The sequence below is a fragment of the Chelon labrosus genome (assembly GCF_963514085.1).
Source record: "Chelon labrosus genome assembly, chromosome: 7".
Classification (NCBI taxonomy): Eukaryota; Metazoa; Chordata; class Actinopteri; order Mugiliformes; family Mugilidae; genus Chelon; species Chelon labrosus.
In genome coordinates this window covers 182,720-199,326 of record NC_140343.1, presented here as the reverse complement: position 1 = coordinate 199,326, position 16,607 = coordinate 182,720, and the positions used below count along the sequence as shown (strand labels likewise).

Here is a 16,607-nt window from a genome sequence, read left to right as displayed (position 1 = left end):
GCGTAGAATCTCTGAACAGGTTCTGTCAAAGTTCTGGGAGCTGAATGAAACCAGCAGAACCTCTAGGTCCATGTAGAACATGAACAGGTTCTGGTGTCAAAACCATGTGACTCGGCAGCTCAGTATATCGACAACTGAGTCAATCAGGAATACGACTGGAGAATTATAAGATCAAGTTATAAACTTTACTTTTTAGGGGGACAGAAACAAAAACTAGATCTGAGTTTCACCAGGCGAGGAAACTAAAAGGACTTGGTGACAGATGTTGTCGTCTGGATCTTCTGGGTTGATGTCTGTATTCAGCTGCTTCATCAGAGCAATTTTAATCCAGATGTTTAGATCAACATGACTCTCCACAGATGTGACGGTCCTGAATCACCAGGTCTTATTCAGGAGGACAGAGTACGTAGGACATAGCGATCATGTAGACAGGTGTGGACAGACACCAAGCAGAGATAGAAACTGGTCCTGAGACTTGAGACATCTTAAGAGAGATGCATCAGGTACGTTATAGATTTGGAACTGGATCAAGGTCAGTCCTGTTCCTTAGCCCACATGTAATCATGTTAACATGGGAACAAGGTAGCAGCAGCAGAGAGGACCACACCAGGATGAAACTGCTCACAAACACACACCTCCCACCCTTCTCTTTTACTGGAGGCAATCCGTCCGCCACCGTGTTGCCATGGCAACTGCAACCAGGAATGTCTGTGTGATTGTGACGTTCATCATCTGAGCAGCTCTGCAGTCAGATGTGTGTTTCTGTGCGTCTTCATGAGTGGCCTTTTATTTGAAGGACCTGGGCTTTAATTTATATTTTATTTGTGTTTTATTGTGAAAGAACTGGGCTGCTCTGCACATTCTGAGCTCTGGAAAGCCTCTTGAGACCGTTTAGATTGTTATTGATAGAATATCAATAAAATTGTCGCCAACAGAAAATAGAAGTGTAAAGCTTAGAGAGTATTGACTCAGGAGACACCTGGCAGACAAGACTCAGGGTTTATTACTCAGTGTTGGGAAGAACCTGTAAGACAAGTTTCAGGGCTAAGGCACTGAGAGCCCAAAGGACCCGTATTTTGTGTTTCCTCCTGATCAGGGCAGCCTGACTGGAAACTGCCGTTAGCTTCAGTTAGCTTCAGCTAGCAGCTGTTGGCTGAGGCGCAGCTCTGATCTCATTTCAGTCCCATGAAGAGTCAGACTTCTTCTTCCTCCGTGTTGTTCAAAGAGAAATATATCTCAGTGTGGAACCTACCAGCTAACCGCTAATTCCACTCTTTAACTAGTTTTAGCCGCTTTAGCCGCTAGCTCCAGCAGCGTCATTTACCCTATTGGCGGCTAGCGCTAACGGAGCTAACGGAGCTAACGACTCGCAGGTTCTGAGTGAAAACACCGAGACGGTGTTAACGGGGACATGGACTCACGACCGAGGAGACATTAACGGGTGAGTCAGCTACACCGGGTCTAGTGCTAATGCTAGCTGTCGGTCTGAGGTCTGAAGCTAATGCTAGCTGTCGGTCTGAGGTCTGAAGCTAATGCTAGCTGTCGGTCTGAGGTCTGAAGCTAATGCTAGCTGTCGGTCTGAGGTCTGAAGCTAATGCTAGCTGTCGGTCTGAGGTCTGAAGCTAATGCTAGCTGTCGGTCTAAGGTCTGATGCTAATGCTAGCTGTCGGTCTGAGGTCTGAAGCTAATGCTAGCTGTCGGTCTGGGGGAGTGGGGGGAAGGTGTTTACCTGCTGAAGTAGACGCGTACAGGCCCGAGACTCACCTGATCTCACTGATCAATACACTGTGCAAACAATAATGTGTCACAGCTGGAACAAACAGCTGTTTCCCTTTAATTCAGTTTGTTTACATCAGTAACGCAAAGTAATTAAAAACCTAAATCTGACCTCTGGCATTGGTCGATCGTTGTCCACCTGAGACGAGCTGATCGCTCCAGGAGATCGATGAGATCAGTTACTAAATCGAAGAAGGCCCATCATCAGGAGACCATGATCAGTCTTTTGTCCTCACAGAGAGGACGTGGTCCATCATCCGGAGTTTAACAGCTTCAAACTAAGATAAGCTGTAACTGGTTCCTCTATTTGTTATAGTCTTTATTTTGTTTTTTTTTGTTCTATTATTTGTTCTAGTCTTTATTCTAGTGTTCTAGTGTTTGTTCTAGTGTTTGTTCTGGTGTTTGTTCTGGTGTTTGTTCTAGGGTTTGTTCTGGTGTTTGTTCTAGGGTTTGTTCTGGTTTTTGTTCTAGGGTTTGTTCTGGTGTTTGTTCTAGGGTTTGTTCTGGTGTTTGTTCTAGGGTTTGTTCTAGGGTTTGTTCTGGTGTTTGTTCTAGGGTTTGTTCTGGTGTTTGTTCTAGGGTTTGTTCTGGTTTTTGTTCTAGGGTTTGTTCTGGTTTTTGTTCTGGTGTTTGTTCTAGGGTTTGTTCTAGGGTTTGTTCTGGTGTTTGTTCTGGGGTTTGTTCTAGGGTTTGTTCTGGTTTTTGTTCTAGGGTTTGTTCTAGGGTTTGTTCTGGTTTTTGTTCTAGGGTTTGTTCTGGTGTTTGTTCTGGTTTTTGTTCTAGGGTTTGTTCTGGTTTTTGTTCTGGTGTTTGTTCTAGGGTTTGTTCTGGTGTTTGTTCTAGGGTTTGTTCTGGTGTTTGTTCTAGGGTTTGTTCTGGTGTTTGTTCTAGGGTTTGTTCTGGTGTTTGTTCTAGGGTTTGTTCTAGTGTTTGTTCTAGTGTTTGTTCTAGGGTTTGTTCTAGTGTTTGTTCTAGGGTTTGTTCTGGTGTTTGTTCTAGGGTTTGTGCTAGGGTTTGTTCTGGTGTTTGTTCTAGGGTTTGTTCTGGTGTTTGTTCTAGGGTTTGTTCTAGTGTTTGTTCTAGGGTTTGTTCTGGTGTTTGTTCTAGGGTTTGTTCTAGTGTTTGTTCTAGGGTTTGTTCTGGTGTTTGTTCTAGGGTTTGTTCTGGTTTTTGTTCCAGTATTTATCAACGATTCGTCATTGAAGACATCGACTACCTAAGTACGGTGACGCTTCACGATGAGAACATGGTCTTTAGACGTTCTCAACATGGTGGTTCTAGTGCCAGGATGATGAAAATGACACTAATTAAACTGAGGTCCAGGAAGTTGAGGCTGAAATGAATGAAAGCTCTAACCAGGCTCAGAGTTCTATTGATGAGTTCACATCAGAACCAGAACCAATGAACCGACCTGACAGGACAAACAAGGCGTCCTGGGGTTCCTCAGTGTTTCCACCATGTGTGAAGGATCATCTTGTTGGTGACGTAATCCAGCGAACCCGTCACTTTAACCCAGAGCTGTATTATAAACCTGTTAACTGATCACAGTGCAGACGTTTAATATAGACGTTATATATGATGTTAATGTTTATCCTGAACTATTAGAACCAGATGGATCCGAAGGTTTAATATGAATGAATGTGACCTGAGACAATGATTTGTTCTTAATTGTATGTTTCACTGACTGATTCCTGTTCTCCTCCTAATCTCAGATTATAGACGTCTGATAGAAAATGTTCCTGACATGTTCACGACAGGAAGTCTGAGACCTTCCATCAGTGACCACTTCCTGTCTGTTCCTCCCCTGATCAGCTGTCCTCCTGTCTCTCGCAGGTGTGTAGACGTCCAGGTGTCCCAGGTGGACCTGAGCCATGCTGACCTAGGACCAACCTGGAGGGGTGAGTTAGTTCAGTGTGAGTCCTCCAGAGATCGAGACCATGTCAGAGAACCAGGCCAACAACAACAATGTCCCCCTGAACAACAACAACAACAACAACATGGGGCCCAACAGGATCAGGAACCCTAACATCAACCAAAACCCTCTCATCAACGTCCGGGACCGCCTCTTCCACGCCCTCTTCTTCAAGATGGCCGTCACCTATGCTCGCCTCTTCCCCCCGTCCTTCAGGAGAGTCTTTGAGTTCTTCGTCCTGCTCAAGGTAAGACCACCAGGACAGACCTGGACGGACCTTGAACACCTGGAGACTCTGATCAGCAGTTCCCTCCAGGTGGTTTATTTACAGGATGATGACTCAATGATCACTGGACTGCTTCATTAAGGTTAACAAGCTCTGACATGATCTGGAACATCAGCTGTGACTTCTGGTCCTGAAAGACTGAATAAACATGTAACTGTGTTCTAATGCTGCTAACTAGCCAACAGACTAATCTGCACCAGCCCCTGTTAAAGTGGGCAGATTATGAATGGAGTCTGGTGCAAAAATCCCCAGATTAACCTCAGTCACAGACAGACGGCTGAGTCATCATACAGACGGCTGAGTCGTCATACAGACGGCTGAGTCGTCATACAGACGGCTGAGTCGTCATACAGACGGCTGAGTCGTCATACAGACGGCTGAGTCATCATACAGACAGCTGAGTGCTGAGTCGCCATACAGACGGCTGAGTCGTCATACAGACGGCTGAGTGCTGAGTCGTCATACAGACGGCTGAGTGCTGAGTCGTCATACAGACGGCTGAGTCGTCATACAGACGGCTGAGTCGTCATACAGACGGCTGAGTCGTCATACAGACGGCTGAGTCGTCATACAGACGGCTGAGTCGCCATACAGACGGCTGAGTCGTCATACAGACAGCTGAGTGCTGAGTCGCCATACAGACGGCTGAGTCGTCATACAGACGGCTGAGTGCTGAGTCGTCATACAGACGGCTGAGTCATCATACAGACAGCTGAGTGCTGAGTCGCCATACAGACGGCTGAGTCGTCATACAGACGGCTGAGTGCTGAGTCGTCATACAGACGGCTGAGTGCTGAGTCGTCATACAGACGGCTGAGTCGTCATACAGACGGCTGAGTGCTGAGTCGTCATACAGACGGCTGAGTCGTCATACAGACGGCTGAGTCGTCATACAGACGGCTGAGTCGTCATACAGACAGACCGCTGAGTCGTCAGACAGACCGCTGAGTCGTCATACAGACAGACCGCTGAGTCGTCATACAGACGGCTGAGTCGTCATACAGACGGCTGAGTCGTCATACAGACGGCTGAGTGCTGAGTCGTCATACAAACCTCAGTTGTGTTTCAGGAAGTCGCATGACTCCAGCCTGGCGGTATCAGGTGTATCTCCATCAGTGGTTCCCAAATGTTCTCAGCTAGGCCCCCCTTTGGCACAGAAGAAAATCTTCACGCCCCCACCCCCCCCCCCCCCCCCAAAAATACTAAACTTAAAATATTTGAACTTGTCCATCTCATCGCAAGCGGTGTCCTTTATTGATTCATTCCATCTAGAGGGTGACACGGGAATCAACTGTCGCTCCCATCCCGAGCCCACAACAATACTCCCGTCATACCCCGATCACGTGACTGCCCCCCCCCCCCCCAAAATAAATCCCGTCCCGCTCCCTGTGTTGTTGTCTAAAGTTGGGCGCACTCGCCGCATTGCAGCGTCACTTTTTAATTTAATCTCCGTCTCCGTCCCGCTCCCGTTGATTATCTGCTCTGTCCCGTCCCTGTCACGTTACCAACAGTGAAACTCCCGCGGGAATACCATGACCCGCGGGAGTCCTGAAAAATTGTCATCCTCTAATTGTCACCGCCCTGCGCCCCCCCTGCAATGGCTCTGCGCCCCCCCACTTTGGGAACCACTGATCTCCATTAAAGGGCTGTGGCAGAAGAAACCCGCTATGAACACTGTTAGCAGTAATAGAATAAAGCCGGTATGAACTTTTCCTCCTCCTCTTCCTCAGGCGCTCTTCGTCCTCTTCATCCTCGCCTACATCCACATCGCCTTCTCTCGTTCTCCTATCAACTGTCTGGAGGTGGTGAAGGAGCGCTGGCCTCGTGACGGCATCCTCAGGGTGGAGATCCAGAGGAACTCCAGCCGAGCCGCTGTCTTCCTGCAACACTACGACTCCTCAAGTCTCCAGGAGGAGCTGGAGACCCAGGGGGAGGTGGGAGGAGGAGGTGGAGCAGTGGTGGCGGGGCTCAGCTTGGCAGCGCTGCAGGAGGAAGAGGAGGAGGAGGAGGAGATGACCATGGAGATGTTTGACAACAGCTCAGTGCAGGTGAGTCGTGATCACCGTCCTCCCCTGTCTGCCCCCACCTATCTTTACCTGTCTGTCCTCACCTGTCTTGTGTTGTCCTGCAGTTTGAGCTGGACATTGAGCCTCGTCTGAAGCCATCTCTGATTGGAGGAGGTGTTGGAGGAGGAGGAGTCAACGACAGCCAGGACGTCTCTTTCAGCCAGACCACTAAAGGTATGCAGCCGCTGAAGGATACAGTGTCTGAGCTGGAGATGATGACCAGAGCAGGTAAACCCTCCTTCACCTCCTCCAGCTCCTCCTCTTTCATCCCCTTTAGCTTCTCCTCCTCCTCCTCCAACTCCTCTTCCTCCTCTTCCTCCTCTTTCTCCTGGTACATCAACTTTTAACAGATACATTTAGAACTAAAGGTCAAAGCTCAGCTCAGTCACTTCTATGTTTGGACACAAACCAGGCCGAGGAACTACAACCACTAACATGTTCTCCAGGGGCCTCATGTATGAAGGTTGCGTGTGCACAAAAATGTTCCATACGTACTCGTTCACGTAAAAGTTCAGATGTATCAGAGGTAAATGTCCGTGAACTTGTCCGTTCCTTCACCAACGTCATGTCTGGCTACGCTGGCTTCTACAGCTGTTGATCCTCTGGAGACACTTAGAGGTGATGCTGGGAAACTGTCATCAATGTGAAAACTATTAGTCCGACCGGTCGACCCTGAGCAGAGCCATGCCAGCCGTGTGGGGCGGAGTTATCCTCATGTCAGCCAGGTAGATCAAATACCCACAATGCATCTGAACAGGTCAACATTAAAGAGCCGGTTCTCTGAATGTAATCAGAGCTATGGACTGGACACACATTGATATAAAAGCTCCATCGCATGAATTTGTAAATGTCAACAGGAAACATTTTCATTCGATCAATGTACAGATCATACGTGATGCGCAAATACAAGTAACCAACATTGTGGCGCGTGGAGGACAGCTGCCAAAGAGGACATGTCTGTCTCCACTCCAGTGGAGGACAGCTGCCAAAGAGGACATGTCTGTCTCCACTCCAGTGGAGGACAGCTGCCAAAGAGGACATGTCTGTCTCCACTCCAGTGGAGGACAGCTGCCAAAGAGGACATGTCTGTCTCCACTCCAGTGGAGGACAGCTGCCAAAGAGGACATGTTTGTCTCCACTCCAGTGGAGGACAGCTGTCAAAGAGGACATGTTTGTCTCCACTCCAGTGAGCAGCGTCTCCAATTCACTTTCTGTGAAGTTCTTTTTTTTCCCGTCTTACTTCTTATGTTTTCGTTTTCTGATCGTGCAGAGAGGGAAATCTCAGGTGCAGGGTCAATTTAAATATAATTTGCATATTTAAAAGGGGCGTGGCCAGGGAGGGTTTGGGTACGCTCGATTGGAATGTACAAAGGAAAAAAGCTTCTAAATCTGAGCGTGCGCCACGTTTTAGAAGGAAATCCACACAAGTCTTCGTACATGAGGCCCCTGGTCTTTACGCATCTGTGTCCAGGTGTAGTTTAAACACTTCATTCTTTAGACGTTCTGTAGTCTGACCTGGATCTTTAGATGTTCTGTAGTCTGACCTGGATCTTTAGATGTTCTGTAGTGTGACCTGGATCTTTAGATGTTCTTTAGTCTGACCTGGATCTTTAGATGTTCTTTAGTCTGACCTGGATCTTTAGACGTTCTGTAGTCTGACCTGGATCTTTAGATGTTCTGTAGTCGGACCTGGATCTTTAGATGTTCTTTAGTCTGACCTGGATCTTTAGACGTTCTGTAGTCTGACCTGGATCTTTAGATGTTCTGTAGTCTGACCTGGATCTTTAGATGTTCTGTAGTGTGACCTGGATCTTTAGATGTTCTGTAGTCTGACCTGGATCTTTAGATGTTCTGTAGTCTGACCTGGATCTTTAGATGTTCTGTAGTCTGACCTGGATCTTTAGATGTTCTTTAGTCTGACCTGGATCTTTAGATGTTCTGTAGTCTGACCTGGATCTTTAGACGTTCTGTAGTCTGACCTGGATCTTTAGATGTTCTTTAGTCTGACCTGGATCTTTAGATGTTCTTTAGTCTGACCTGGATCTTTAGATGTTCTTTAGTCCGACCTAGATCTTTAGACGTTCTGTAGTCTGACCTGGATCTTTAGATGTTCTGTAGTCTGACCTGGATCTTTAGATGTTCTTTAGTCTGACCTGGATCTTTAGATGTTCTTTAGTCTGACCTGGATCTTTAGACGTTCTGTAGTCTGACCTGGATCTTTAGACGTTCTGTAGTCTGACCTGGATCTTTAGATGTTCTTTAGTCTGACCTGGATCTTTAGATGTTCTGTAGTCTGACCTGGATCTTTAGATGTTCTTTAGTCTGACCTGGATCTTTAGATGTTCTGTAGTCTGACCTGGATCTTTAGATGTTCTGTAGTCTGACCTGGATCTTTAGATGTTCTGTAGTGTGACCTGGATCTTTAGATGTTCTGTAGTCTGACCTGGATCTTTAGATGTTCTGTAGTCTGACCTGGATCTTTAGATGTTCTGTAGTGTGACCTGGATCTTTAGGTGTTCTGTAGTGTGACCTGGATCTTTAGATGTTCTGTAGTGTGACCTGGATCTTTAGATGTTCTGTAGTGTGACCTGGATCTTTAGATGTTCTGTAGTGTGACCTGGATCTTTAGATGTTCTGTAGTCTGACCTAGATCTTTAGATGTTCTTTAGTCTGACCTGGATCTTTAGATGTTCTGTAGTGTGACCTGGATCTTTAGATGTTCTGTAGTCTGACCTGGATCTTTAGATGTTCTGTAGTGTGACCTGGATCTTTAGATGTTCTGTAGTGTGACCTGGATCTTTAGATGTTCTTTAGTCTGACCTGGATCTTTAGGTGTTCTGTAGTCTGACCTGGATCTTTAGATGTTCTGTAGTGTGACCTGGATCTTTAGATGTTCTGTAGTGTGACCTGGATCTTTAGATGTTCTTTAGTCTGACCTGGATCTTTAGATGTTCTTTGGTCTGACCTGGATCTTTAGGTGTTCTTTGGTCCGATTGTGGACCACCCTCTGGTAGAGTGTTCTTCACTGGATTCATCCTCCACTGTCTTCTGTGGACATCCAGTTCTTTGAGTTCCCCATGGTTTCCTTTCTCTGACTGTATTTTAACAAGACTGTGTATTAAATGGTTGTAGTTCCTCCACCTTTCCTTGTGGAGTCTGTAACTGGAACATGTTTGGACAAACCTCTAAAAGAAATACACCTGTTTTCTCCAACATGCCGGCCCTGGGTTGTTTGGTTTCTCAGATTATAAAGCGTTTATACAGGAACGTCTGTATTCTTTATTATTATTTCATCTTCACTTCTAAATCACAGTTAACATGGTGACATGCTAACATGCTGACATGGTGCTGAATGAACATGGAGGAAACACAGATGATGTTGTGGTTTCAGTGTGGCCTCAGGAGGAATACATTGTGGAATATTCTCTGGAGTATGGCTTCCTGCGTCTGTCTCAGAGCACCAGGCAGAGACTCAACATCCCCGTCATGGTCGTCACTCTGGGTCAGAACCACACATAGAACCTCACATGACTTTATATCACATGACTCTACTGCTACATCACATGACTATACATCACTCGACCTCTACATCACATGACTATGTATCACATGACTCGACCTCTACATCACATGACTATATACACAGCCTGGCCAAAAAAAAAGTGGATTTAACTAATCAAACAGGTGTTCACCTCCTATTGGATAATTACTGCATGGGTGATTATCTTTCAGCTGACAACAAGTTATTTAAGCCCAACTGATGCAATGAGTAGCTTCTCATTCCTTCAACAACCATGTCTAAAGACACATCCTGTGGTCGTCTGTTTGAGAAGGGTCAAATCATTGGCATGCATCAAGCAGAGAAAACATCTAAGGAGATTGTAGAAACTACTAAAACTGGGTTAAGAACTGTCCAAGGCATTATTAAAAACTGGAAGGATAGTGGAGAAGCATCAGGGTAAGAAGAGAGGCAGATGAAGTGATGCACCCATCATGCCTAGTGTCTACTGTACAAGCCTGTGGGGGCAGTGCTATGATCTGGGGTTGCTGCAGTTGCTCAGGTCTAGGTTCAGCAACATTATGAGGTCAGCTGACTACCTGAATATACTGAATGACCAGGTTATTCCATCAATGGATCATATTCCAAGATGACAATGCCAGGATTCATGGGGCTCAGATTGTGAAAGAGTGGTTCAGGGAGCATGAGACATCATGTTCACACATGGATTGGCCACCACAGAGTCCAGACCTGAACCCCATTGAGAATCTTTGGGATGTGCTGGAGAAGGCTTTGTGCAGTGGTCAGACTCTCCATCATCAATACAAGATCTTGGTGGAAAATGAATGAAACACTGGATGGAAATAAATCTGGAGACATTGGAGAAGATTATAGAAACAATGATACAGAGAATGAGCTGGAATCAGAGATAAAGGAGGTCCAACCTGATACTAGAGGGGGACCTTTTATTTGGCCAGGTAGTGTATGACATGACTCCACATCATCACATGACTTTACATGACATGACTGTACCACTACACCACAAGACTGGACCCTGATGGTTCTCAAGCTGTGTGTCTCCGTTTAGATCCCATGAAGGACGAGTGTTTTGGAGACGGCTTTAGTCGCTTCCTGCTCGATGAGTTCTTGGGCTACGACGACATCCTGATGTCCAGCGTGAAGGCACTCGCTGAGAACGAGGAGAACAAAGGTAGATGACACATGTATAACGTTCTATACATACCACATTTGATCAGTAGACGTCAGTGATAATGTTGACATGAAAATATTCTGAAATCAAACATCTATCTATAAATCAAGAAGCGTCTGTGTGTTTGTCTGTCTGTCTGTCTGTGGCACGCATATGTCGCGAACCGTTGGCCCGATTGATTTGAAACTGGGCAGGTGTCTCGCTACGGGCACGAAGATGTGCACTGCTAAGTTTGACGTTGTTTGGATAAGAAATGTAAAATATATCGGTAAAATAGGTTTTCTCCGCTCTAATATTTCCACTAATCCTCATACACAGCACCTGTAGGCTCCCACTATAGGAATACATACTTCCGACGGGCTCTGCACTAGTTGAGTATAAACAGGAACAAAGAACCAACGTTAAATGATCAGTCTTCCAGTTTCTGAATGACACTGACACAAAATAGTTGAACATTTGTCTTCCTGGTTCTGGTTCTGCAGTGACCTGGTAGAGCTATCAATGAGGGAGTAACTACTGTTCATGGTCTGGCGGGTTCTTTGCAGGGTTCTTGAGGAATGTGGTGTCTGGAGAACATTACCGCTTTGTCAGCATGTGGATGGCTAGAACCTCGTACCTGGCAGCATTCGTCATCATGGTCATATTTGTGAGTAAACCATAAGGTCCAATGTAATGAGACATTCACATCATTTAACACGTATGTATGTTTGGTATGTTTCAGACTCTGTCGGTGTCCATGCTGCTCAGATACTCTCACCACCAGATCTTCGTCTTCATCGGTCAGTGACCAGTTCACTGTAGCTCGGCTCAGAATATGTCACGTGACGTAGACCCAAATTTAGCGTCAGTTAACCTTGGCACTGGTCTCACGTTGGTGTAACTGTGTCTCCTTCTTCTTTAGTTGATCTTCTTCAGATGTTGGAGATGAACATGACCATCGCCTTCCCAGCAGCCCCTCTGCTCACCGTCATCCTGGCCCTTGTAGGTAAGTCACTTTCTGAAAACTGCTTCAAACAGTTCACACGGTCACGTTCTGATCATGGATCCATTTTAGATCCAGAAACCTCCATGTTAAACCAGTTTGATTCAGAGACGCCTCCTAAACCAGGCTGAAATGTCAGGACGGCCTTGTCTGGGATCAGGATGGTCATGTCCAGGTCGGGACAATCATGGGGTCATGGGGTCATGGAATCACAACAGTCATAGGGTCAGGGCAGTCATGTCCCGGGTCAGGATGGTCATGTCCCGGGTTGGATCAGGACGGTCATGGAGTCAGGACAGTCATGTCGTCAGGACGGTCCCGGGTCAGGATGGTCATGTCCCGGGTTGGATCAGGACGGTCATGGAGTCAGGACAGTCATGGGGTCAGGATGGTCATGTCCCGGGTTGGATCAGGATGGTCATGGAGTCAGGACAGTCATGGGGTCAGGATGGTCATGTCCCGGGTTGGATCAGGACGGTCATGGAGTCAGGGCTGGGTTGGGTTAGGACGTCATGGAGTCAGGACAGTCATGTCGTCAGGACGGTCATGGAGTCAGGACAGTCATGGGGTCAGGATGGTCATGTCCCGGGTCAGGATGGTCATGTCCCGGGTTGGGTCAGGAGGTCATGGGATCAGGACGGTCATGTCCCAGGTTGGTTCAGGACGGTCATGGAGTCAGGACAGTCATGGGGTCAGGATAGTCATGTCCCAGGTTGGTTCAGGACGGTCATGGAGTCAGGACAGTCATGGGGTCAGGATGGTCATGTCCCGGGTTGGATCAGGACGGTCATGGAGTCAGGGCTGGGTTGGGTTAGGACGTCATGGAGTCAGGACAGTCATGTCGTCAGAACGGTCATGGGGTCAGGATGGTCATGTCGTCAGGACGGTCATGTCCCGGGTTGGGTCAGGACGGTCATGGAGTCAGGGCTGGGTTGGGTTAGGACGTCATGGAGTCAGGACGGTCATGGAGTCAGGACAGTCATGGGGTCAGGATGGTCATGTCCCGGGTTGGGTCAGGACGGTCATGGAGTCAGGGCTGGGTTGGGTTAGGACGTCATGTCCTCGACTCGTTTTGAAACCTGAAACAGCTGAAGGAGTTCTGGTCCTGACCTGTGATGTCACTTCCTGTTATCAGGCATGGAGGCCATCATGTCGGAGTTCTTCAACGACACAACGACGGCGTTCTACATCATCCTCATTGTGTGGTTGGCCGATCAGTACGACGCCATCTGCTGCCACACCAACACCAGCAAACGCCACTGGTTGAGGTGAGTCATGACTTTAATGTCCCAGCAACAGATCAGAGCCCAGAGAACCTTTAGTTTATTGTTCTACCCATTACGGGACTGTTTCAGGTTCTTCTACCTGTACCACTTTGCCTTCTACGCCTATCACTACCGCTTCAACGGTCAGTACAGCAGCCTGGCCCTGGTCACCTCCTGGCTCTTCATTCAGGTCAGAACCTTCATCTCCCTCATCCTCACACTGTTCACATAAAGATGTCTGGCTCACAACATCCTGTTCTTCCTCCTCTCAGCACTCCATGATCTACTTCTTCCATCACTACGAGCTGCCAGCCATCCTGCAGCAGATCCGGATCCAGGAGATGCTGCTGCAGAACCAGCAGGCGGGTCAGAACCAGACGGCCCTGCAGGACAACCTCAACAACAATAACAGTGCTGCTGCTGCTGCTGCTGCTGCTGCTGCTGCTGCTGGACCGGGACCCGCCGACGTCCCCCAACCAGGACCGGCTGGCACCGCCCAGCCGGGGCCTCAGGCCGACCCGCAGCTGCCCTCCTCTCCAGCAGCAGGAGGAGGGGAGGTGAGGGCGGAGCTGAACTGGGTCGCTCAGACGGCCGCCATCATCACTGAAGCTCTGTCCTCCTCCGATGACTCAGGAGAAGGAGGAGCTACTGGAAGTCAGGGGTCAGCAGGAGGAGAGATCAGTGTTGTGGCAGAGTTCTGGATGGGAGGAGCAGGAGGAGGAGCAGGAGCAGGAGCAGGAGGAGCAGGAGCAGGAGCAGGAGGAGGAGGAGGAGCAGCAGGAGGAGAAAATTCAGAAGTTGTTTCAGCAGAAATTAAACCCGCAGCAGGAGGAGATGATTCTTCACCCACTCCTCCAATCAGAGCGCTCCAGATGTCGGGGGCGGGGCCATCAGAGGCAGCCCCTCCACAGACAGACTGCCCCCCTCCACAGAGTCCAGGTACAGACTGCAGATCACCTGAGCAGAGCTCCTCACAGACGGCGTCCTGAGAGTCCAGCTGTGACATCATCTCACCTGTCTGACACTGTGCCTCAGTCTGTCAGCTGATCACGGATTAATCAGCTGGTCACTGATTGATTGATCAGCTGATCAGTGATCAGTGTACAGTCCCGATCAGAACCAGACCTGCTGCAGTCACACCTGCATTTTATTCTGAATTTTAAACCAACATCTAATAATTGATGGTCAGCTGATCTCCAGGTCGATGTGATGGGAGTCGAGATGATTGACAGAATAATTATGTTTATTTTTTTGTTGTGAATTTTAGATTCAGGTCCAAAATGTTCAGATTAAACCGTCGGAGAGAAAAAGTTTCAGATGAGTTTGTCCCAAAAAGAAACGAGGACGAGGAACCAGAAAGATCTGGTCTGATATTAATCAGCTGATTGACTGAAGAAGATAAACTGAGTTAATTCATTGATGATTCATTTTTCAGATTAATTGAAGGGTTTCAGTTCTGTTATAAATAACAGACGATAATAAATCATTTAGTAATTAATTATCATTAATAACCCTCCCAGCACCTCAGCTGATGATGAATATAATCATTAGTTGAGCCTCGTAAACGAACCAATGAGCTGCAGACAGGAAGTACACAGTGAGCTTGTAACCATGGTGATCAGTTATTGACCTGTGAGTGTTGTTTGTTCTGATTCTGACAGACTGAAGCACAAACTGGACTGTGTTGAGCTTTTGTTTCCATCTGCTTTTATTTTGAAGAGAACAGGAAATTAGTTTTGGAGCGCAGCAGTAGTCAGACTGATCAATCAGCTGATCAGGACGATGCCTTATCAATAATCCTCAGACTGGCAGCAGCTGAGGGAGCTGATTGATTGTGCAATATGACGCCAGCTGTGTCACTGCTCAGGCCCCGCCCCCCTTGACCTCCGTTTCCTGTCTTCACATCTAGAGGACGTGATCACATGACTGATCAATAAAGAGTCACCTGCCTTTAAATGGATCAATAAGTGGATCAGACATGAAGCTGAGGCCATGAGTCATGATTGATCCTGGATCAGCTGATCAAAGACATGATTATATTTGTTTACTGTTGTTGTGAAGGAGGCGGGGCCTGAGTGTGACTCATCAGACATGGACTGAACCATACTGGTGGATGTGGGGTTTGGGGGGGTGTTTCTTCTTGGTGCCTCTCTGCTGGATGACTGTGTCCTCATTAGTTGATCTGAAGCCTGAACTCATTAAACTGTATTTAACTGTCCAGTAAAACCAGTAAAACATCAGCTGTTTGACAACGACTCTGAATGAGTTCTTTCACTTCTGCTCTTTGACCAGAGTTCACTCAACTCAACCCAAATTAACGTAGCTACATTCATGTATCCTCGACGTAAATCATCTGTTGTCCTTCAGAGTTTTTTTACATCAGTGGATTTTCACACAAGTTCTGAAAGTAGACAAAGACCCCAGCCACACACGAAGCAGAAAGATTAGAGTAAAGTGAGCCAATATTACATATCATGTCCTCCTTGTCTCCAGTATCTGCTGTGACCTCCTGGTAACTAAATGTTTCTGGTAACTGCTGATCAGTGGTCTACAGCAGCTTGGAGGAATTTTAGCCCATTCCTCAGAACAGAACCACTTCAGTTCTGAGATGTTGGTGGGTTTCCTCACATCAACTGCTTGCTTCAGGTCCTTCCACAACATTTCTATTGGATTAAGGTCAGGACTTTGACTTGGCCGTTCCTAAACATTCATCTTGTTCTTCTTTAACCGTTCTTTTGTAGAACCACTTGTGTTCTTGGTTCTCGTTGTCTTGCTGCATGACCCAGTTTCTCTTCACATTCAGCTCATGGACAGATGTCCTGGCATTTTCTTTTAGAGTTCACTGGTAGAATTCAGAATTCATTGGTCCATCAATGATGACAAGCCGTCCTGGTCCAGATGCAGCAGAACAGGCCCAAACCAGGACATTAGCACCCCCATGTTTGATGGAGGGATGAGGTTCTGATGCTGGAATGATGCAGTGTTGTTTCATCTCATTTAAACCAAACTATTCTACTTTGGTCTCATCTGTCCACTAAACATTGTCCCAATAGTCTTCTGTCTTGTCCACATGATGTTTAGAAATGTTCTTCTTGGAGAGCAGTGTCTTTGTCCATCACACCATGGTTGTTCAGTGGATTCATCAACATTAACATCAGCCAATGAGAGAGAGGCCTTTAGCTGCTTAGAAGTTCCCCTGGGTTCCTCTGGGACCTCTCAGACTATTATGGAGTGATCTTTGTTGGTGGACCACTCCTGTGGAGGGGAACAGTCGTCTTCAATCTGTCTGACTGTGGATTATTTGTGGGTTCCAAACTCTTTAGAGATGGTTCTGGAACCTTTTCCAGCCTGATGAGCATCAACAACTCTTTCTCTGAGCTCCTCAGAAAGCTCCTTTGTCCACAAACATGTGTTGTGAAGATCAGACTGAGACAAATCCCTGATTTATTGAAACTAGACCAGGACCTGAACCACACCTGAGTCTCATTACATTGATGGAGACACTTCTGAACACATGGACTCTGATTGGATCCTAGAGGAGCTCCTCTCTGATATGTAATATTGGTGTATTTTAATGATTAAACAAATACACCAGTAGAATATTTTTGTTT

The 16,607-nt window shown here is 47.0% G+C and overlaps 1 protein-coding gene across 2 annotated transcripts; it reads left to right on the top strand.

Annotated features, from left to right (window-relative positions):
* The first annotated feature begins 1,078 nt into the window (after window positions 1-1,078).
* tmem259 (transmembrane protein 259) lies at window positions 1,079-15,945 on the top strand. 2 transcript variants are annotated; one of them, XM_084548751.1, is made up of 12 exons: window positions 1,079-1,441; window positions 3,610-3,935; window positions 5,705-6,022; window positions 6,106-6,214; window positions 9,432-9,542; window positions 10,627-10,749; window positions 11,295-11,395; window positions 11,471-11,528; window positions 11,651-11,734; window positions 12,867-12,999; window positions 13,087-13,186; window positions 13,269-15,945. In XM_084548751.1, the coding sequence occupies exons 2-12, from the start codon at window positions 3,714-3,716 to the stop codon at window positions 13,983-13,985; spliced, it is 2,076 nt and encodes a 691-aa protein (XP_084404877.1). In that variant the 5' UTR covers window positions 1,079-1,441; window positions 3,610-3,713; the 3' UTR covers window positions 13,986-15,945. The 2 variants fall into 2 exon arrangements, with proteins under 2 accessions (XP_084404877.1, XP_084404876.1); XM_084548750.1 differs by having other exon boundaries at window positions 1,080-1,441; window positions 6,106-6,268; window positions 13,269-15,943.
* The last annotated feature ends 662 nt before the right edge of the window (window positions 15,946-16,607 follow it).